The sequence below is a fragment of the Catharus ustulatus genome, chromosome 10, assembly GCF_009819885.2.
Source record: "Catharus ustulatus isolate bCatUst1 chromosome 10, bCatUst1.pri.v2, whole genome shotgun sequence".
NCBI classification, from domain to species: domain Eukaryota; kingdom Metazoa; phylum Chordata; class Aves; order Passeriformes; family Turdidae; genus Catharus; species Catharus ustulatus.
The window spans coordinates 5,817,297-5,840,520 of NC_046230.1; the positions used below are offsets into that span (position 1 = coordinate 5,817,297).

Genomic DNA, 23,224 nt, shown 5'->3' on the forward strand with positions numbered 1-23,224 from the left:
ACACGAGGACCAGCTCTGCTCCCAGTGACACTCACCAGGACCCCTCCCAAAGTCTCAGCCCTTCCCTCCTCCCGAGTTCCTCCCCAAAGCTCCACATTCTGGAAGGAAAGCAGGAAGACACAGCAGCAAGGCTGAAGACGACCTCAAGATAACTCAGTCAACAGAGAAATTAATTAACAATAAATGAATAAAGGGAAAGGAACCACAGAGAAGCTTTCACTTTGGATGTTTCTGGAGTCCCTAGGTGATTCTGTGGCCTGTGGCCACATCTAAGAAGTTTCCACCACAGATGCAGAGCTTGTGATGCAAAATGTGGAATATGTAAAGTTTTCTTTAAAAATTATGCTCATTAATGTTTCATCTTGTAACTTTTAAGCCTAATCAATATGAAAGGAGATTTAACGTGTGAAACAGCAGCTCACAAGCTCTAAGTGGAGTCCAGGTGTTGGAAAGAGAAATTCCTTTCAGGGTGGAATTGTCTTGTTGATGTTTAGGGTTCCACAGGTTTCAATGATCTCAGTTCTAGGGGCAAGTTTGACAGCACTTGGGAAGAGGGGTGTGTGTGATGTGCCACTGAGAGTGGCACTGAATGCAGAACTTAGAGGCCACAAGGACATTTGGCAGAACCCCCAAAATAAGGAAGAAACTAATAAATAATTTCAGCAATTGTGCTGCAATCAGCCCTGACGGGTAAAATGTAATTCTGGCAGGGGCAGACCATGACCAAAGACTCACGGACCACTGACCCAAAAGAAAAGAAACACTGAGCATGTGGACTAATTAGCATGAGAAACAAGACAGTCATTAATCAACAGAAGATAGGATACTTATTAATTAATTAGATAATATTTCAGCCAATAAATGCTAATTTTTTGATTGTTAAAATGTAAAAATACTAAAATGCTTTGATAGTTGGGTGCTTGAACACCAACAATCACCCAGGCTTCGGCAACTCTGAAACAAATAATCCATGTCTCTCTCAAGTGTGTAATTATTGGCTCGCTGCATATTGGATCCCATTTTTGTGGACAACACTTGCATTAGCAAGGCTCCATGTTCCCAAAGCAATTTGCAGAGCAAAAGAAAAAGAGGGCTGAGAGCCTGACCCCTTATATACCATCTTCTGCACAGATCCTGTACTATCTCCCAAGGACACTGCATAGACAAGAAGAGACATAAACTGGCAAAATGGTTAATTTGGGAGGGTTTTTTTAAACACAATAAGATGGTTAAATCCCCTCTTTGAGTTCAAATTCCTGCTGAGTTCACCCAACCCTGTGACTGCAGAGGCACTGGCATCAGAAGGACATGGCTCAGCAACTTCCTACTGACCTCTCCTATTTCCTCTTGGAGGAAACCTTGGCTTTTACTTCATTTTCTGGGAGGAAAAAGTGACACTGTGACCTTGGTGGAGCATTTATGGCCAGGCTGCTCGGGGCTACGGCTGCTGAGCACCCTCCTTCAACACCAGAGGGTTCACAGATCCCAAATCCTCACAGAAAAATGGGGAAAAAGACAGAGATGCCAGCACCCACATCTGCAAAATATCCCTACAGGCCAGGGGACACAGAATCAATCCCCCACCTATCCATTACTTGGGATTGGGCAAGGAGGACAAGCAGGGAACGCTGCTAACGAGGGGATTAGTGCACATCAGTGCCTGAGCAGCCCTAATGAGTAGAGAAGCCACATGGACACCTTGCACCTCCCCTCCCACCTGCCTTGCCATTCCACGAGGACCAGTCCTCGTTAATTGGCACAGGGTATTAATTAAACCCCCGGGGGAACATCCTTCCCCTGTGCCTCTGACATCCAGCACAGCATCGCTGGCCACGCCGAGCGAACCGTGTCACCTGTCACCTGCACCAAGCAGTGCCACTATGCCAGGCTCTGTGCCCAAGACACTGCCACCCCTGCCCTGCCCCAGGCACGCTCCTGCAGCATTCCCTGCACACCTGCACGTGGGCACAGCGGGTACCTGGGGATGCTCTGTTTGTGTGAGGGAGCTCAACACATTCCCTGGGAGAAGTCTCCAGGATCAGAGGCTCCGCTGGCCAGGCTGTGACAGCCCAGCCCCTCATTAGGGAGAGAGGAGCTCTGCTACCGAGAGCTGAGCTCTCTTGGAGTGAAGAATCTTCAGCTGTATACAGTAGATTTTCTTTAATGGACACATTACTTTAAACTAAGCCTTCGCCATCTGTTCCAGTCCCTAATTATCAATACAAAAACAAACGTCTACTCACAATTACACTCGTAACAAGTAAAGATGCCAGCAATTAGAATGCACCAGCTTCCCTGTGCCGAGCAGCGCATCCATCTGGGATGGCACTCGTGTGATCCAGGCAGGGAGCACTCGCTGCTGTCCCGGGCTCCCCACACCCCCCCGGGCAAACCTGGGCAGAGATGATGCCTGAGGCAGGATAAGCTGCGCCTCAGAGGAGTGAAGGATGGGCTGGCATCCTTCCAGCAGCAAGGAAAAAATAAGTTATTTGGGCGAGAATAGCCTTCATCTCACACCAGCTGATGCCGTCTTGCCAACCCCTCTTCCCGCAGGATTGGAGCCTCTTCCAGAAAAACCTTTCTGAACTGTCCAAAATGAAGCAGAACTTTTATTTCCCGAAATTCCCAGCCTGAAACCCATATTTCAGACCCAAGGACAGGTTCTTGCCAACCATGCCATGACAAGGTGTCACTTTTACCTAGAAGGGGCAGGGTCTGGCTGCAGGCAGAGACACACAAAGGGAGAGGGCCAACCCAAACTAACCCAACCTGATCTCATTTTGATGCTGTTATCTGAAAGAAAGAGACACAACAACAAATTTCCTGCTCAGGGAGGCCACAAAGACACTTCTGCAAGTGCATCACTCCTCAGTAACTGCCTCGGGTCCCTCTCCCGGAGCAAGGAACAGCATCTCTCTCCCTCCTGCAAGAAGATAACGCCAGGAACCAGCCTAAGGCACTCAAAAGCAAATGCTTGGGCATATGTAGAGAGACACAGGCTTGTCTAAGACAACCAAGAGGAAAAAGATAGAAATTAAGCAAAATAAGGAGAGAGGAGGCTTGATAACAACAGATGGGGAGAGGGAGATTTGGAAAAGATGCCAGCTGCTGGAAATAAGCCCCCCAAGATACGTGGGGAGCAGGGAGGTGGGTGCTGATAGCTGAGCCTTTGGAGGGAGAGGAGACAGTGAGTGAGGGGTGGGGCAGGGCACAAAGGGCTCGGGTCCAGGGGGCAGAGGATGCTCCAGGGGTGGGATCCTCAGTGTCAATGGGGTCAGCACAAAATCCAGCCCCAGAGCACATCCCTGGGCACCAACCCAGCCCCACAGCGTGGTTTCCTGAAGGGGAACAATAGCAATAAGGAAAGCACTATATTTTCCCCTCTATTTTACACTCATAAATGCCAAGCCTGCTTCCTACCTCTTCCTTCCCTTCTGAGAGCTTCAGCAAAATCAGCCCAAGGCAAGCGCACAGCTTGGGAAGCTTCTGTCCAAGTTTGGTGACATTACCAGGGAGAGGGAATGACAGGGAAACAGAGCCAAGACGCTTTATTCTCAAGCCTAGTGCTAAATAACATTAACTGCTACGGGATCTGCCTTCCCAGGGTCGCTGTGGCTTTGAGCCATGTCCATGCACAGGTGGCACCACGGCTTCCATCATCACCACTCCACACACTCGTGGTGTGCATCACACCTCTCGATGCCAGTGGAGGGAAAGTCCCTTCCTTATGTTGGCAGAATAATCAGAACTTGATTCTCACTGTTCCCATAGGTTAATTTATCCTCCACTCTGGTGAGATCTCACCTACAGCAGTGTCCAGCTCTAGAAGGACATAGGGCTGTTGGAGGGAGTCCAGAGGAGGCCAAGAAGATACCTAGAGGGATGGAGCAGCTCTGCTATGAGGTAAGGCTGAGGAAATTGGGATTGTTCAGCCTGGAAAAGAGAAGGCTCTCATACATTGGTGTTTCAGTACATAAAGGGGCTCCAAGAGAGCTGAAGAGGAACTGTGGAAAAGGGCATGGAGTTACAGGACAAGGAGGAATGGCTTCCCATGGAGAGAGCACATTTATGTTGATATTGGGAAGAAATTCTTCCCTAGGAGGGTGGTGAGGCCCTGCCACAGTTACCCAGGGCAGGTGTGGCTGCCCCATCTCTGCAAGTGTCCAAGGCCAGGTTGGATGGGGCTTGGAGCAAGCTGAAATAGTGGAAGGTGTCCCTGCCCATGATAGGGAGTGGAAACAACAGGAGCTTTAAGGTCTTTCCAACCCAAACCATTCTGGGATTCTATGATTCCATTAAAGCATTCAAGCACACACCAGGAAGTTTCCAGAGTAATTCCAGGTTCCTCTCCATGACCAGGCTTCTAACCACAAGTACAGAGTTGTCCGTGCAAGTTTTTAATAAATCCTGAAATTTAGACTAAGATGGGAAAAAGCAGGAACACAAAATCCATACAGCTGTGCCACAGGGATGAAGATCCATACCACTGCCACAGGGATTAAGGCAGTGAGCTGCTGGAGGCACATCCCACCCAAAATGTTTCTTCTGCTGGAGCACTCTCCATTTGGTTCCTGCTTGGAGCTGTGAGGGGAGCGCTGCCATGCCAGAGCCAGTGGCTGCACAGCAGGAATGCTGTGGCATCTCCCAGACGGTTTAATTACAGCACTGGAGCAGCAGCAAAGGTACAGGCAGGATCAGCCTCTCCCCTCTGACAAGAGCTGCTGCTCTTCGCAGCTTCCTGAGAGCACCGACTTCCCCAAGCCGCTTCCAGCATCTCTGCGCTTTCAATCAAAAATATTACAGCAACAACTAATTACGTCCCATCATTCCCAGGGCTCTCTGCCTTTAATGGTGCATTTTGCTGCTACACAACGACGGTGGAACGGCTCTGGAAGTGCATAACGAGCTCTCCCCATCAATCTCCCGCGGGTTCGTTATGAAGGATTACCCACCGAGTAACAAACCCAGCCACCGAGGGGAGGATGCGCTAAACAACAACAAGTCAACACAAAATATTGTTTTCCTGTGTTTTAAGGGTCTGTGTGAACCTCTCAGGAGAGAGGAGCAACTGAGCCTTCTCTGCAAAGACATCCCAGCCACTGCCAGCATGAGGAGATCTGTGGTGGCCAAAAAACCCCTCGCTTCCAGCTGGAAAGGGAGGGAATTTCTCTGCATCAGGCGAGGAGGAGTGCGCTGTGTCAATTTGTGATGGGATGCATTAAGCTGCGGCTGCACAGCACAGTCCCGGCCTCCTCCGGGATCCCCCGTCAATGCCATGGATTTCAGCGTGCAATGAAGATGCATCGCAGCAGGGCAGGCGATAACTTAATGAAGCTCAGATTTGGGGGTGTTTGCTCAGCAACTACAGAACAACTTTATCTATAAAGCGCTGCCTGCTGCGCCGCGGGATGAAACGCTCTAATTGCAAGTGGCAAACACTCCCCACATCAGGACACACTAAATTGAAATATGCTGCTTGATGTGCCTGAAAGCACCCAGTCAAATACCTGCTCCCATTTTTGCAAGCCTCCATGCATTCACACACATGCACGGCAAGAGAAAAACCCAAACCAAAATCTCAGCCAAAAAAAAGTTCAGGGGGTGATGCAAAGTCAGGACCATAAGGACCAAGTCCTGTTTACGAATCTCACTCCACCTCCAGCCCCAGCATCTCCCCTCAGTTTCCAGACTCCAAAGGGACTTGACCCAGCGTGGGTACGTGATGTTGGACAAGCTCAGATGAAGCCATACAATCCATTTATCATAATCCTACCGAGGAGAGAGACAGTAAATCAAAGAGACAACCCGCCTGCAAATAAATTACCGAGGGGAGGGAGAGGGGGAGAGGGATAGAGAGGAAGAGAGAGAGAACTGCAGAGGGAGAGATAAGGGAAAGGGAAGGAAATGACAGAGAATTACCCAAAAATGCACACATCACAGGAAAAAAAACAAACAAAGGGGACCAAATCAAATGGAAAGATAAGAGAAAAAAAGATAGGGCTTTCAATACCTTTTGTTTTCTAAATTGCAAACCTATTTTAGAAAATTTGGAAACAAGTTTTCAACTATTAGGAACTCATTTGCTCCTGTCATGACAGAATCAGTTGCTGATATCACAGTTTTTATAATTGCACACAGGCTCTGGGTACCCAAAATCCACACACACCATACGCACAGGTCACCTTCCATACATCATCATTTACAGTATGGCAATTCAAAGTCAAGCAGCAACAAGGGCTGAGAGAGCACTTTCATGAACACCCTGGCCCCCCAGGACAGACCCAGCCATGCCAAGGGCCCACTCAGGGCAGCCAGATGATGCAGTTGTCTTTCAGGAGAACATTTTCCAGCACAATGTCACTATGCATTTAAATCCCCATCCCTGCTTTCTCGAGGTTGGGTTGCCAGCAAACCTCTCAGAATGCCGCAGTCTGCCCCAGAAGTCACCATATGTCAGGCTTGGCATGTAACTCACTTCCTCCTCCATAAGATGTGGAATAGGAACTCAGCCAATCAGGGATGGGTAGAGGCTCTCCCAGAAACCTTAACCTCCAAAAATCTTTGTGAGACTGTCTCAGAGAAGGTCCAGCTAAGTGGTGAAGGTCTGGTTTGAAGGAAAGATCACCCAGGTTGGGCAGAGCACTCATCTGCTCTTCAGCATCCCTGAGATCACCCCTCAGGAGCACAGGGCAAAGCAGATCAAGGCTGAGGCGAGTGCCTGAGGATACTCTGTCCCTTGTCCGTGCAGTCAGGTGGTTCCAGAACAGCTGAGCACAGCAGCCTCACATCACTGGAATCTTTGGGTGGAGACCAACTGGCTTGGACACCCATTTCACCAACCAAGAGAGCAAGGAGGATCCAGAACCCCAACCCATCATACATCCTGGGGGAGCACCAAGTCTTGAGAATAATCCAAACATTGTTGGGTAATGATGACAACAACCTCCTATTTTCCACTACTTTTCCACAGCTCAAATCTTGGTCAGCTTCCAACATGGGCTGCCTGTGGTGTGCTCCAGCCAGGTTCAAGTGAAGCAAGTGCACTCACTCACAAGGACATTCTGCCAGGAGCTCCTCTCTTGGGAAAAGGGAACTTCATCACACTATCGGAGAGCAAGGAACTCCAGAAAGAGATAAAAAATAATAAATACAAGCAGCATGTGAGATTTTGCAGACAAGAGCCATTGAAGCATAATGAGTTCCGTGGAAGTGGGCTCCTTATCAGCTGGGATTCCCTGGGAAATGAGAGCCTCTAAATACAGAATTAGTCGTCTGAGAAGATAGAGGTGCCATAAACATCAATAACATCTGCAATTACACGTGCTAGGATGAATTAGAAGGATGCACAGCCTTCAGGCCTGGATCCATGGGACCCGTGGGAGTGCAGGGGATCTCCCAAGCAGCAGGCTCTCATATGTCTTACAGGCAGCACGTGCTTGGCTCCAAAGCCAACTTCCAATGCTGGAGTACAGTGGGTGCACTGAGCTTTGGTGAATTCACGTGCCAGACCTGTCCCCTCCCTTCCCCAAGGTTCTCCTTCCCCGCTGGATTTATTTTGCCTTACTCCAGGGTAGCACCGCCTGTGAGGAAAACTCTAAAAATCAAAACATTTATCCTGCGTTTCCCTACACGCCATCACATCTTTAGAGATTCAGGATGAGTCACCGTCTTGGACCATGTTCTCCGGAAAAGCTTCACATTCACTACAAAAACAGGCGTCTCATGGAGCCCCAAATCTGAAATGCCAGCCCTGCTGACAGAGAGCCCTTGCGCCCAGAGCTGCACCTGGCACCGTCCGGCTCCTATTTACTAGATCTTATTTTAAAATGTCAGAAGGATTCAGCATGAGCCACAAACATGACAGACGGCTCAGAGCAAGCACTGCCAGTGGACTCAAGCTTAGCCTGGGTACAACTGACCCAGTGCAGCCAAGGGCCTGGTGTTCCCCCAGTCCCCAATACTTTTCACCCCAGCCCAGACCAGCTGCAGCCACACTGATCCTTTATTATTTAATGCAGCTTTTGATACATACTAAAGCCTTCTGGGGGTGCAGCCAAAAATTTCACAAGTAACTAAGAAGTAAAAAACAGCACTTCTGGTCCACCCATGCACAGGGGATCTCAGGGGGAGAAGAGGGAAAGCAGCAGGGCGAGAGTGGAGTCACTCGGGGATGCTCCGGCTGCGCTGGAGATGACGAGCGATCCGCAGCTGCGGGAGCAGAGCCGTCAAGGGGAGGAGGTGGAAATATTGAACCTCAAACGGAGCAAGCTGCAAAAGCGTCGGCTCCCGCGCCGCCCCCCAGCCCGGCACCGGCCGTGCTGAGCATCCAGCACCGTCTCTCCGGCTTCTGCACCATATGGAGCCAGCTCACGAGTGCAAACGAGGCAAAGAGCAATAAATCTGTGCCACCACAGCAGCACACGCGGCTGCCGGCAGCACGGGGAAGCCTCTGGCAGGACACGGATGGGATGGGGGAACGCTCTGCCTGCATCCTGAGAATGCCTTGGCAGAGAAGCTCATCACCCACCCAGCACCCCCCATCATCAGAAAGGGATGTGGCAAAGCCAGCAAGCCCATCGCAAAGGGCAGAGCACCCCATCAGCAGATCCTGCTTTCTTTGCTCTGGTTCCACATCCAAACACCTTGGAATTCCCAAAATGCCTTGGAAACTCCTCCTGGGATTCGCAAAGGGCAGAGCACCCCATCAGCAGACCCTGCTTTCTTTGCTCTGGCTCCACATCCAAACACCTTGGAATTCCCAAAATGCCTTGGAAACTCCTCCTGGGATTTCCCAGCTTTGCTTTTTTGGTTTTTTTCTTCTCCTCTTTTAGACTTGGACAGAACAAGCAGCAGCCAGGATTTGTAACTATCCTGCAACCTATCCAAAAAGCTTTCCTATCAGTCTGAGCCGCCTTGAGGTATGTACACACACAGCTGCTCTGGTGAGTGTTTGCTGAGATTTCCAAACATCCATTCACACAAGGTGTCAGCTCCAACAGGCCAGCGGGGCTGGGTTAAATCCTTGCCCAAACTCACCAACAATGACCAGCAACTGTAATCACCTTGGAAGATGCTCTTTATCAACAGGGGTTCAGAACCCTTTGTAAGCTCATGGTGCATCATCCAAATGGTGCTGGAAGCAGTGGGCAAACAGCTGCCTGCCTCCCCAGCTCGTGCCAGCACCAGGGATCCCTCCATGCCAGAAGCCTCTTCTGTGAGAGGGGAGGAAATACTAGCACTACTCTAAGTCAACCTTAAATCACAAGATTTTGCTCAGCGCCATTCTTAGGCCAAGCTATTCCTGCAAGCTGCAGTGCCCAGCTGAGCTGCTGCACAGCCACAGTTCCCACAGGCTCCGGGGGTGAGGAAGGGGAGGAGGAAGAGGAGGATGCTGGCAGGAGGTGCCACTTGGCAGCCAGCCTGCCTGGCACACCCCTGCCTCCAGCCCCAGCGCCTGCGCAAGCTGGGAAAAGGCTCCAGCACGAGGACGGCCATCTGCGTGCCGGGAGCCGCGCCAAGGCGGGTTCAGGGATTATTTTTCCCCCTCCTTCTCAGGACAGTCTCCTTCCCAAATTCTGACTTTACACATAGGTGACACCTCACTAAAAAACTTCAACAGAGTTGCAGGAGGTAACCAAGGAGAAGTCCCCCAGTCAGCCAGCCCAGTCATGACCAAAGCTGGAGGTGCCTGCGATCTGCTGCAGGTGAGGGATGGTCCCAGCACAACCAGAACAGCTCCATTTCATGCAACACCAGCTCTGCTCATTTTTAAAGCATTGCTGGTTGATGATAAAGTTCCCCTGAAGCTCATCTCCATACCCACCTCTTCTCTTGATGACGGTGACCCATCCTCCCTGATTGTGGTTTCCCTGCTGAAATAAATCACTTTAAGTGCACATTGTGCTCTGGGTCTCATTACTGTTCATCATCTTCTGCGCAACGGAGCTGTCACATCCTTGCAAACTCTGTCACCTGGGCAACACAGGAGCCATTTGGCAGGGCAGGCAGGTGGGAAGAAAGCACCCAGGGTTTGACAGGGTACCAGCTTCCCATTCCTCTCGTCTGCAGCGTTGGAATAGTGGGCTCACACCTCTCATGGCACAAAAGCTCAGGGGAACAAAAGCAAGAAGGAGCAACATGTGCCCAAGATGGGATGGGTGCACCAAGGCCCCAGACCTTGGCGCAGGAGTAGCACATGCACCTTGATTGCCAAGACGGTCTTCCTTCAGCAAGTTATGTCTCTGCTAGAAAACCTCCTCCAGAAGAAGTGGAAGAAATTCTCCTTTCCCAATTTGGAGTAGAAACATCTACAGAAGGGAAGGAGGAAGAGCCAGGCATGGGGGCAGCAAGATGGTCACCAATCCTTCTCCAGGTGGATTCTAGGCAGCACCACACTGAAGTCCTCATCACAGATGAGTGCTTCCAACTCGATGAGGTTGCTTCAGGTTAATCCAGAACAGAAGACTGGGTCATGCTGCACACAATAAATTAAAAGTTCTTTGCCAAAACCCCACAAGAACGCACCAGACAACAGCAACACAAAAGTACCGCTTGTCTGTCTCATCACTTTTGAAAGGCAAACACTCAGAAAGAGAGAAAGGGAGTGATTAACGTTGCTGCTAATCTTGGCAGTGTCCACAAAGATGTGTCTGCTGAGTTTTTATCAAGAACAGTTTGTAAGTACCACCAGTCCCCCGAAGGCCAGTGGTCCTGGGAGGGCTGGGACCAGCCTGGAATGAAACGCCAACTCACACAGCCAGGAAGGAGCTGCTTACCCATAGCCATGCAGCCAACACCTGCATCCCTGTGTATCATCACAGCTCCCTGGGGAGAGAGGCTGTTTCCTGGCCTGATGTTTGGGAGGGTGCAAAGGTTTGGGTTTCCCACCAAGTACTCAACATCTACAAAAATCCTGGAGCGCGGCTGTGGAGAAGACATGTTGCTCTCACACCTTCCACAAAGACAACATTTGCACTTCACAACTCTTCATCTTAGTCATCCCATCACACCTTCACAGCAAAACACCTCCTGCTGCTCTGGTGACCACAGCAGGAGAAGACCCGCAGAAATGTAAGCACGAGAAAAACCGCACAGAGCAGATCCCCAGAGCCGCAGGAGACCCCCAGACACATCATCCATCACTGCCAGGAAGGATTCCCCAGGTGGTCCCTGGGGCTGTGCTCAGCTCTCCCAGCATCCCACCCCACCATCCCAAGCCTCCTGCTGCAGCCTGGAGACCCCCGTGCCCCTCCTGGCCCAGGGCACTCGCACACATGTTCGCACACGCCGGCACGGAGCGGGAGGGGAAGCCAGGCTGCAGGAATAACACAGGCACACAAACAAAAGAGCACAAGCCATTAATCTGGGTGAACCAGAGGAAATGAAATCATTATGTCTGCAGCTACAACATCCCGAGGAACAAATTTCCTGCCTGGATAATAAATGGATTCTTTTGTTTCACGTTGGCCCCAACCACGTGACTCTCTTGGCCTATTCCTCATCCAAAACATCTTGCTGTATAAATACCCAGACGGGTTTGAATTTCAGCTGCTAAAAATATGTTTTAATTATAATAATATATAATAATAATAATAACAAAAAAAAATCTGGATCTACAGGCTCCCCTCGCCTCCTAAATAACCTCTGAAGGCTTTCCAGCAGGCAGGCAAGCAAACAAAAAGTCCCAAATTGCCAAAAACAGCTGAACAGCACAAATGCAGCCTTTAAAAAAATGACTGAGGCACCTGAAAGCAGCTCCAGGTTAATGCCTGCAATAAATAATCCCTGCCAGAAAGAAAAATGATGGGTGCATGAAGATTTGAAGCACCGATGGCCCAGAAGTACCTCCTAAGTACCTCCCAGCAGCAGGACGGGACCAAAGCCACATGGCACATCAATGACAGCTCCAACCTTGGGGCTGTGAACGTTTTCTTCTGAGCCAGGTTTTCTTCTGGTGCCTCACTATGGCTTGGGATTTATCCACTGGATGGATGGGGGGAATGCAAGATCTGGCCTCCTCTGGCTTGGCAAGCTGCTCCTCAGCTGCAGGAGTCTCCAGGGATTGAAGAGAGCTGTGTGAATGACTGGTTCCAGCCATTCCTTTAATCTGCAACTCCATCGCATCACACACTTCAAACCACTTTTGCATCTAATTGCATATTTTGCTTCTGCTTTCAGCTTCTTTTCGCTCGCCTTCCCAGCTTCACCAACACATTGCAAGCACTGCAACAAGTTTCAAAACAAGACGCGGTTTTGAAGCCAAACATCAAAGCGCCTTGGTGCATGAAGTCTAAATTGTTTGGATGCTAAAGAGAGACCTCCATACAGGGAGACAAGCTCAAAAATTCCCTCCAGCTAGCAGGCAGCCATGGGCTGAAGATCCAACCAAGCCCACCATGCTCAACCACAGCTCTTACTCAGGGTTGGACTTGTTCTCCATCACCCCAAACATCCCAGCACCCAATGACTTATCTTCAATTAAACACACACACAGGAAACTCTTCGTGCCTGACACCAGCAGAACCTCAATTTCGTTTTCCTTTGAGGGTCATCTTTAATTCCAATTATATTTTGGATGCTGGGGAAAGCGTCCCAAGAACAGCTGCTGTCTCATTTCTGTCGCTTATCGCCGCTGTTACTTACAAGGAAGGGGAGGGGAGAAGAAAAAGTAAGAAAAAAAAGAAGCCCTTGGAAACTAAATATTTACACACCCACATAGGCTAATCCCAGCAGATCCAAGGGTGGGAAGCCTATTTAAAAAACATCCCTAATTACTTTCCCATTTTAAAGGGAATAATCTGGCCATTAGCTCAAATACTTTACTTAAGTAATCACTTATTTTTCAACAGGAATAATCTGCTGGCGTGTGCACAGACAGGACAGGGGACTGAGAAACCATTTTTATACTATTTCCTCAGGTACAGTTGCTGACAGCCAAGTGGCACAGAGGGGTTGAAGGAACCAAGGGGAGTCAGGAATTCAACACATGCCACCCTTGGGAGGCCACCCCCGGAACATGGACAGAGCCACCTCATGCTCTGAGAACTCACTGGTCCCTGGATTGCATCACAAGGAAATTTTGCTGGGAAAAGGGGAGCTTCTCAAGGCAACATGAGAAAGAAAAACAGGAACACCTCAGAAGGCCATCAGTCCCCTCACAACGATGCTCTGGCACATGTCCCCATCCCTCCCAGCAGTGCCAAGAGCAGGTAAACACAGCAGCTTGATACTGCAAAACACTGATTTATCAAGAACATCTTTCAGCCCCTTTTTGCTGATGTATTAACAAAACATTCTCTTATCTCATTATATTCTCTTATCAGAAAACAAAGTGTTTTGTGCTGGAAAAAACTGTTAGTAATCCAGACATGGGGATGTATCGAAGGATTCCCAAAGTCCCCCTGTAACAGCAAAGCAAAGAGCAGCAATTTGCTAATTGGCCACAGCCACCATGCTGCTGGAGGAAAGGGTTGGAACCCTGAGGATGGCCAGGAGTTTGATTATAAGACACGCACGGTGGATCATTTAGAAAGATAAAACCGCGCTCGCTCTGCCGCAGTCAGCTATTAAAAGTGGAGAATGTTATTTCAGGTAATAAAGAGCAGGACCTGAGGACCAGCCTGGGAATTCAAATTTACAACTTGTATCAAATTCATCTGCTGTAAAACTCCACCTAGTTTATAAGTTTCTCACCAACTTCATAAAACATGTTTTATTATTATTGTTTTCTGACTCTCCTGCCTTAATAAAATTCCTCTCCCAGCCTGTGTGGGTGTTGCATTATAAACATTTGCACTTTGATTCATTCAAGACTGCAGAAAGCTTTCAAGGTAACCTATTAGGAATACTTTAAATGGTTCAAAGACATCCCAGTTTCCCCTGAACGCCGCAAAGTTTTAAAGAACAAAATAAAAACGTGCCTTGCTGCAAACCGCCTCCAAAAATCTGCTGGGATGGTGACTCAGGAGGTGGGAGTGACCACGCAGGCCAGCCAGGAGAGGTTCAGAGTGAGAAAACACAGGAGTTATCAGGGCACAGGCTAAGGCAGGCACCCACCCATCACTCCCCCAAGCCCCTTCGCCAGGGAGGTGGAGGGATTTATTAACAAAAGATTCTCTTGGGGATGATGTGAGTGCATCCCACTGGTGGGAGGCAGCCAGACCATTTTTGGGTACGCTGCTGAGTGGTTCCCACTGGTGGGAGACAGACAGACCATGTTCCCACAAGTTAAGGACCCAACCACACAAAAGAAGGGATTTCCTCATCCCTGATCAGCCCTGGGAAGCAGAGCCCAGCACTGAACACAAAGCAGAGCTAGAGGGGGCTGGAAGCAGCGTCCTTCCCAAAGCAGCCCCTTTTCTCCTGCCTCAGCCACAGCTCACTGAAGTTAAGGAGCAGCGTTTCATGGCTTGGAGCAGGCTCTGGAGCCAGGCTCTGAGCAGCCTCTCTGCTGCAGGCATGCAGCAGGATATCCCACGCACGGCACAAGAATAAAAGCTGAGTTTTAGAAGGATACTGAACACAATTAGCTGGTGGCCTCACAGCTCCCATCAAACAGTAGCCACCTCCTCTCCTCTGCCAAGCATCCAGGGGTCAGGGGGGCACTTCCAGCCCATGGACAGAGCTCAGGAGGGCTCAGCCTCAGATGAGTCCAAAGAAAAAGGCACTGATGCCTTTAATTCCTGCACAGCTGCTGCTTTTCTCCACTTGACTGAGCAAGAGGGAGGTTACCTGGTACAATGCACATGGCTCAAGGAGCCACACATCCCTCCCCAGGAAACACTGTACAAAACTGATCCTCCTTTATTTCATTAAACCAGAAATTACCACTTTACAGTCCATCTCTGGTCACAATAACATCACTGTGTGTGACTTCACACTGCCTCTGTTGAGAGCCTGATGGGCTCAAACGTCTTAGACCCCCACCAGCAATTTCAGCTCAAGGAGCAAAGCACAGGCAGCAAAGGCCACAGATCTCCAGGAGATTCACCTACTTATGTGGAGCTTCTGGAGAGCTTCAGCCAAACTCCACAGGCTGGGGAAGAGCTCTGTGCTTCAGGTTCCCTTGCAGCCAGGTCATGCCCATAATTTCCAGGACTAAATAAAAACTGCTTTAATAATAATCACAGCAGAAGAGCAGGAACGGAGTGGTCACGTGGTGAGGGCAAACACACTCATGGAGCAGCCTCTCCAGCTCCACGGATACATCATGGGAGGGAAAGGTCCTGGACCAGCCAAAGCCACTACAAGAAGCACTTCTGACAGTACAATTGTGACAATTTTCTTACTTCCAAACACATTTGTTTCAAATGAAAAGCAAAGCCAGAACCAAACAGAGCACTCCAAGAGCATCCGACTCGTGCTCTCTTCCTCCATGTCCATCCTGTTCTTTGGGTATTTGGAAATAAGAAGCTACAGATTTCTGGTGAAAACACCAAGGTCAGTCCCAGACTGCCTCCAGTACACCAGGCTGTCTCTCTCTCAGTTCCCCCCATTCAGAGGGCAGGGAATGCCCAGAGCAGCCCCCCACAGCTAGCCCCATTCTCTTCCTGCCCTCTGACGCCAGCCTTTCCTTTTTAACTCTTCTGCTGAGTTCCCAGTTTTGCCAGGAAAGATGTAATTCACACCCCTCTGCCTGTTCCGTGGTGATTTAATGTCTTTTGAGCAAAATGCAATTATCCCCATATCAACAGGGCCCCGGCGAGGATGATAATGAGCCGGCTCCAACCCCGCAGCTACGGAAGTGGCTGAAGCAAGCGGAGCCTCCAGTAATCAAAAGCCCGTCCCTAGCCTCTGATTGCCGAGAAAGAAATGAAAAACCTCCCTAAAACTTCAAACACCGCTGTTCCCTGCTCCATCCCTCCACCCGCGTGGGTGTGGGTTTTAGCACCAGAGGACAAGCGACCAACACCAGCTCTGGGTACCCAGCTCCACCACAGCCAGCTGCACTTGGGTGTCACCTGCCAGGTCACCCATGGTTGTCACAGAGCACGGGGGCATGGACCTGCTCCTCAAAGCAGCCCTGTCTGCCCAGGTTTTGGGGTGTCACCTGCCAGGTCACCCATGGCAGTCACAGAGCACGGGGGCACAGACCTGCTCCTCAAAGCAGCCCTGTCTGCCCAGGTTTGGGGCTCAAGGAGAAGCAGTCCCCACCCTGAGTTGAAGGTGACTTGCCCTGCCCCAGGACACACAAATAAAGGTGTCCCCCTGCTCTGCCCTGCAAACAGGAAGAAAACAGAGAAAGGGAGGGAAAGCTGTGGACATGCAACAGGTCTTTGGCTTTGCAGGACTTCAGAGACTTCCTAGGAGACAGCAGAGCCACAGGCAGGGGGCTAAGCTGCCCATCTTCTCATAAAAATAATATACAGTCAGGCAAAGATACCAAAACCCAGCTGTGCTCGGAGCAATCCAAGGAAAATGTTGATTGGATTTGAATAATCCAAAATTTTAATAGTCCAAAACTTGGTTCCCAGTTGCTACTGGGATGTGGCACATTGTGGTACCAGTGCATCGGACAGGCAGGTGGGATGAGAGAAGGGCTTTTGAGGAGAGAGCATCATAAATCAACCCTTTGAAGTCGTGATGAAACCCCCATTGAGGACGGCAGGAAACAGCCTGGAAGTGAGGATTTCCACAGCCTCTTACCTATTCCCACCCTTCTCTTTTACTCATTGCATAACAAATTAAAGCTTCATCAGCTCCAACCACCAGCAACCCTGACTGGATGTCTCCCCAGATAATAAACATTTCCTTCACTAACTAATGAGCACATATAGCTGAGGCTTTACTAATGCCTAATTACTTGGCCTGGCTATTTCCAAATTTTAAATAAATAAATAAAATCCTAGAATCCCAGAATGGTTTGGCTGCGGGGAGTCCTTAAAGATCATCTCATTCCAACCCCTTGCCATAGGCAGGGACAATTTCCACTAGATCTTAGTAATAACCTAAATAACCTTAATGCTGTTAAAAACCACCAAGATTAACTTAATACCACATTTTTTTCTCCCCCCTTCCAGAAAGGCCTTGAAAGGACTCACCCTGCTTATTTAGGGGAATGACTAAGGAGAGGAAAAAATGCAAATTAACTCGTCAATTAACTAAAACCAATCTTAACCCTCACCTCCTCCAAACAACTGCTTGCCGTGACCGTCCATTATGACCCAAGTGCACAGTATGAGATGTCAACCATAGGATGCTCTGGGACTCCCCTCCTCCCAAACCAACCTTTAAGTTGGAAGAAGTGAGGTTGAAGGACACTCATCTTCCTCGTTCAGCATAAACCCCTTCCCCTTTGAACTGTTGCCTCTGTGATTTTTCACCGCAGGGCTCCCAGCAGGAACTTATTACAGCCAGACCAAAGCACGTCTTGCTTTAATAGTAATTAGGTCACCCTGGGTTGTGGGCTTAGCAGGCAAAACTATAATTATTTAGAAACATCAAGTTTAAATGCCAAAGAATCTTAATGGAGCTGAGCTAATTAACCAATTTCAACTAAGTAACTGATTAGCTTAAAAAGAAAAAAAAGATAAATCAATGATCATAGACAACAACATTTTCCTTTAACAGCCTTTCTTGCAGCAATTCTCAATTGCACAAACTGAGCCCAACAACCCCTGCTAACCAAATATTATTGTAATTAAATATTCAACAGAAAGCCTCTTCAATTATTCAAAAGACTGATAACACTTGGTTATAATTGGGGTGGTGGGAGAGGTTTCCAGAAGCAGGGATTGTGTGCACCAGGCAGCTCTGGCGGCTGACGCAAACCCACGGGTCGTGGCATCAGCACAGGGCACCCCTCCCATGCCTGGAGCCAACCTGGGGCAGACGGATGCTCTCTAGCCCCAACGTGAGAAAACAGACCAGATGGTGCACAGGCTTTCTGGATTCCTGCTATTAGACCAAAAATTTAGGGGACTAATGGCCAGTTTCCAGGTTTCACACCATTTTCCAGTGGTAGCATTATTCCCCTGACAGAGGGCCGGGACGAAAAGCAGGCCCTGGTGTATCATTATAATTCACTAAGCAGCATTACCATAGGAAATTACAAATTAGCTTTTCAGCAAAGGATACGGACGTATTTAGATTAGCCATAGAGAAACTACAGAACCTCCCAGCCCATTCATCAAAGCTCTTGTAGCTCCAACTTTCAGGGAAATGAAACAATAATAAATATTGAGCAGGGAAAGTTAATCTCCCCGAACGCACTTTAATAATTCAAAAGTGGTGAGAAATAAATAAATACAGCACAGATCCTTTCGTGCCTACAAAACACGTGTGCCGTTTTTCTCACTATTCCTCTTGATGTGACTTGGTGGGAAAATGGATGGTGACCAAAATAAGAGCTCCAAAACCTCAGCTGTGGCTGTCAGCAACACTTACAGGGAGCCCATCCACACTCGCCACTTATCTGGAAAGCCACGGTGCTGATTTGGGTGAGAGTTTATTCCCATTGTTCCTAAGGAAAGGGCTGTGCTGCCTCTACCTGCTGTCTGCATCCGCCCTGTGCTCATTCCCTTCCCTGCACACTCCCAGGCAGCCTCTCAAGCTGCTCGTTTTTGGAACAACTCTGAGTTTAGCCCTAAAAGCTGAACAATGGAATAACCAGCTCAGGGTCCAGGGGCCACCCAAGATCCCAGTCCTCTCCTGACCCTACTCGGCCATCACTCCATCCCCTTCCACATCCTTCTGCTGCCACACCTGGGACCTCAGCAAGCAACACTCACTCCAGCCTTCTACCACTTTTGTTGAGGAGATGCCTTCCCAAATTGCCACCCAGCCAACATCCAGCCCTAACATTTGCCTTGCCCAAGTATTGATGTGTGCAACCCTTGAAAGCTCTGTTTGCAGCAGAACAAGGTCAAATTTAAATGCACTTTCAAATTCTTCATGAATATTTGGGGAAAGCATTCCCTCCCACAACCCCAAGTATTTACCCAGCCTTGTTGCACTGTTAAATGACTCCTCACACCAGTGCTGTTTATAGGGAACAAAGCACCACGATGCTCTTTGGGCAGCACCACACAGCCTGAGGTTCCTGCAGAAAGCCCTTTCCATGTGCTGAGCTCAGGGTACCCACAGCTGGCAGAGGTAAAAAAGCCCCCTGGAGCTGGCTGGACTCAGCCAGTGCAGTGCACACACACTACAAGAGCCTCAGCCTTGCTCTGAGCATCACTTCCATCAGCCCCATCCCACAGCACTCCCACTGCACCAAGACCAGGGTCTCCGAGACCTTGCTGACCTGACTAGCATGGAGTTACCCATTGTCCAAGGTACCATTTCCCCCTCTTCATCAAATCCAAGCATTTCTTTAGCTTACAGAATCCATCCCTGCAAGAAAAATCTATTATTCAGCACCGTAGCCTGGATCCAGATCCAGGTAAACATATTTGATCTCCCTCATCACCAAACATACATATTTTCTTTTGATTTCTAAGGCCAATGGAAGGGTTTGATTCTGTCCTGTTGTGTCAGGAGCTGCACCCAGGGTGGGTGAGAAGACACCTTGCAAACCCTCTGGCAGCTCATGCCATAGCAGTCACGGCCACTTAACACATGAGAGAACATGCAGCACTCCAATATTCAAAAGAACAGGAAAACACAGTTCCCACCTTCTCCATGAGCAGAGATACCAAGAATTAGTGAAAATAAAAAAAAAAAAAATTTAAAAATTTAAAAAGGCAACATAAGCATCTGCAGTGTCAGGCCCCTTTTCCATGACTTGACAAAACACTTTCCCTTCAGGCTGACAAGATGTGGGCTCACTTGTCATGCCAAGTATAAGGGTTTTCCCCTTAGGGCTTTCTTTTTTCCCTCAGTTTGAGCAGAGAAAGCAAGAGTAAACGGACAGCTGAATAGTAGCACTTGCAAAATTCCCATGAAGGTTACCGTTTGCAAATTCCATTCTGAAGACTTACTCCTAGCTTCTCCTTGAGAGGGGTTCAGCTCGGGGTGGAGCAGAGGGAAGGGCGGCTGAAGGCTCCAGCCCGCTCGGCACAGGCACCGCTCCGGCGCCTGGCGGAAGCGGAGGAAGCCCAAAGGATGCCTGCAACAGATGTGTGTGAGCATCCCGAGCCAAGAGGGAGGAGAGCGGGGACCGGGGCAGGCAGCACGCACGGAGCTCTCCCGTCAAACCCCAGCCCTGCTCCTCTGAAGCCGGTGGATAAGCAGGGGAATAAAACCACGCTGGATTCACCAGCCCCAAGCAGGGCTTTCCACCTCCCTCCCGTGCTCTGCTGCTCGTGATGCTGCAAACACAGAGAGAAAAACCTGGATTTTAAAAGAGGATGCGAGAGGCAGGGAGATGTTGGAGAGGCGAGCAGGCCAGGCAGGTGAAACAGAGTACGTGGAGGAGCTGCATTGAAATGGTCATCAGCCCCATCCAACCGACCAACAGCTCCAAGCCGAGTTAAAACATGAAACGTCAGTCCATTACCACCCTCTCTATATGCTAAATGGATTATATTTGGTTCAGCTAACACGAGAGAGAGCATGCGAGCGGCTCCTGAGTGATTGCAGGGTGTGGGAGAGACAGAGTATTTGGTGCTGTCATCTTCTCACATCCTTCTTCCCTTCGCAAGCCACCAAAAAAAATTTAAAATTACTACAAGTGTCCAGCAGAAAAGGGTCAGTTAAGCCACAGGATTTACTAAAAAATCAAGGAACCATTAAAAAGTCAGATAAGTGACTCTATTACATCCAGGTTCGCGTGCCGCAGGCAATGAGTTAGCAAGGTTTTATGGAGAATAACGAGGGTGCTTTGGAGGCAGCTCGTGCCCTGACCCCAGCCGCATCCTCCTCCCCTTCCAGCCGGGTCTAGACCCCCAGACGCTCCCCCGCCATCACGGAAAAAAAGACTTTTTGTCTCGTTGGCTGATTCGGGATGCAGGGAGCCATCCCCGGCTCAGCCGCTCCTGCAGCCCAGGGCAGAGCAGGCGCTAGCCGTGGCTTTGCCGTGCTGTCAGAGAGGGCTGTCGGCTAATCCGATGCTCCAGGGGGAAAGCCCCAGGGCAGGGCAGGTCCTAAGAGATGCTCCAGACCCATCAGAGAAAGCAATGTTTAGATATAGCAAATTCAACCTCTGTATCAAGAGATTCAGTAAGATTTAAACAACCCCATAAAAAGGCATTTTCTTTACACGACCACATAATTAGACTCTCGCCTTCGCTCCAAACCAGATTCGATTGCTCTACTTCAGAAATTCCCCGTCTAAAATTTTCCCTGAAACCTGAGATCTTTCCTACGATACTACTTTACTATCCAAGCAACTTCCTCAGCGGAGTAGCAATATCACGACTCCTCAACAGGTTCGGTCCCGGGCAGGGACACGGACTCTGCCAGCGCTCCCGAGGAGAGCCGGGGAACACGCTGGGTGACAGCCAGGAGCGCCCTGAGACCAGGAGGGAACCCAAGTCTCCCATGCAGCCGCAATTCCAGCAGTGCCTGCAGCCGCTGGCGCTGCAGACGCCGGCGAGCAGAGCGCTGCGAACAGGTCTCGCCTCTTCACGTGCGGCTTCGGCACCGAGCAAAGGCGCGCTCGCCGCATCACGGCACCAGCACTCCCACCTCCAGGTATTCCCACACAGGTGGCACCCCAAGAAATACGAAAAGCAAACACGTGTGCCAGCCCAAAGGCAGCGGGAAGGGGATGCTGCATCAAGCGGGCCTGCCCGCCACGATCCAGCAGCCGTGCTTGCGAGCGGAGAGGAGCTGTGGCCAAAGCCCACGGGAGCAGCATTCCAGCTCCTGAACCAGCATCTCGCTGCCCAGAGCTGAGCCGGAGTCTCCTGTCGTCTATGACAGCCGCAACCATATCCACATTAAACCCCGCCGAGAAGGGCTCAGCCCCAAATCAGCGGCAGAGCTTTGCGCCCCTGAGCATCATCTGAGCATCATCTCCCCCAGCCGCTCCCTCTCGCTGCCCACAACCGAGGGGCTGCACCACGTCCCTGCTCGCAGCCACCGCTCCAGCGCTGGGCATCCCCTGCCACGAGCTGCTGCTGTACCAGCAAGAGAGGTGGCAGCGGCAAAATAAAGAGGAAATATAATCGAAGTAATGCTTCAAGAGCCATGCGGGGCACGGAGCAGCGACACAGCACCAAGGCTGGGGCGGGCTGGCTGTCCCACCAGGCCCACCGCCCTGAGCCTGGCTCTTGGCTGCAGGCACCTTCCTGCTGCCCAGCAAACCCCACAACCAAGCGAGAGATGGGGAAAAGATCCCAGCCCGCTGGCACGGACCGCGCTGAGAGGACGAGCACGCACCTGCTCCGTGGCTCCAAGGCCGGGCCAAGCGTCCCCCGGCTCATTCCTGCCCAGAACCGGAGACCACCTGCCCACGGCTCCCGGCGCACCCACCCCCGCCGGGGCTGGGAGGAGGAGGGCTGGCAGAGGCGGCTCCGCGCACCGCCACGGCCCCCGGAGGCGGCCCCACCACGGCCCCGGGGACCAGAGGAGAACCACAAGGGACACCGGAGACGGCTCCACCACGGCCCCGGGGACCAGAAGGGACCTCGGAGGTGACCCCAGCGCGGCCCCAGGCAGGGCTCCGCAGGGAAGGGGAGCCGAGCCGGAGCTCGCCCCACGCGGATGCGGGCGGGTTCCGTCCTCCATCCCGGGCCCCCTCCCGAGGACACGGGCTGCCAGCATCGCCCGCGGGCCGCGTAACCCGGGCTGGCACAAGAGGCCGGGATGCAGCCCCGTGCCCGTGCCTTACGGCGGAGGAGTCGCTCCCCGCCTGCTCCCAAGCTGCGGACGCTGCGGGCGGCGCAGGGACCCTCGGCTCAGCATCCCACCCGCTCCCAGTAGTCCCGGTCGCCTCTCACCTTCCACGGCGGCCGCGGCTGCGGCCAGGCAGAGCAGCACCACCAGATCCGCAGCCATCGCCTCCTCGAGCCCCGCAGGCGTCAGCCGCTACCGGCGGGCGGCCGTGAGCGGGCATGGGGGGTGCGTCCGCGGGCCGGGTGGCTCCGGGGCAGGGCGGGCCGGGGCCGCGGACGGGACGGGCCGGTGGCAGTGCCGCTGCCCGCCCGCCCGGGTCACATCGCCGCCGCGAGTGGCGCGCGCGGCCACGCCGCCGCCGGCCCCCGCCACCGCCCGGCCCCGCCCCCGCCGCCGCCCCGCCAATCCCCGCGCCCGCCCGGCCACGCCCCCGCCAATCCCCGCGCCGCGCCCCGCCTCGGCCACGCCCCCGCCCGCCGCGCGCGCCCGTGCGAAGGGGAACGGC

At 51.2% G+C, this 23,224-nt stretch overlaps 1 protein-coding gene across 2 annotated transcripts in view; it reads right to left on the reverse strand.

Moving 5' to 3' along the window:
• EPHB1 (EPH receptor B1) overlaps window positions 1–22,960 on the reverse strand; it is a 77,071-nt gene extending 54,111 nt beyond the window's left edge. For both annotated transcript variants that reach the window (XM_033068476.1, XM_033068477.1), the window contains exon 1: window positions 22,824–22,960. In XM_033068476.1, the coding sequence (XP_032924367.1) occupies window positions 22,824–22,881 (58 nt within the window). In that variant the 5' untranslated portion in view covers window positions 22,882–22,960. The remainder of the gene's footprint in view (window positions 1–22,823) is intronic.
• Between the last annotated feature and the right edge of the window lie 264 nt (window positions 22,961–23,224).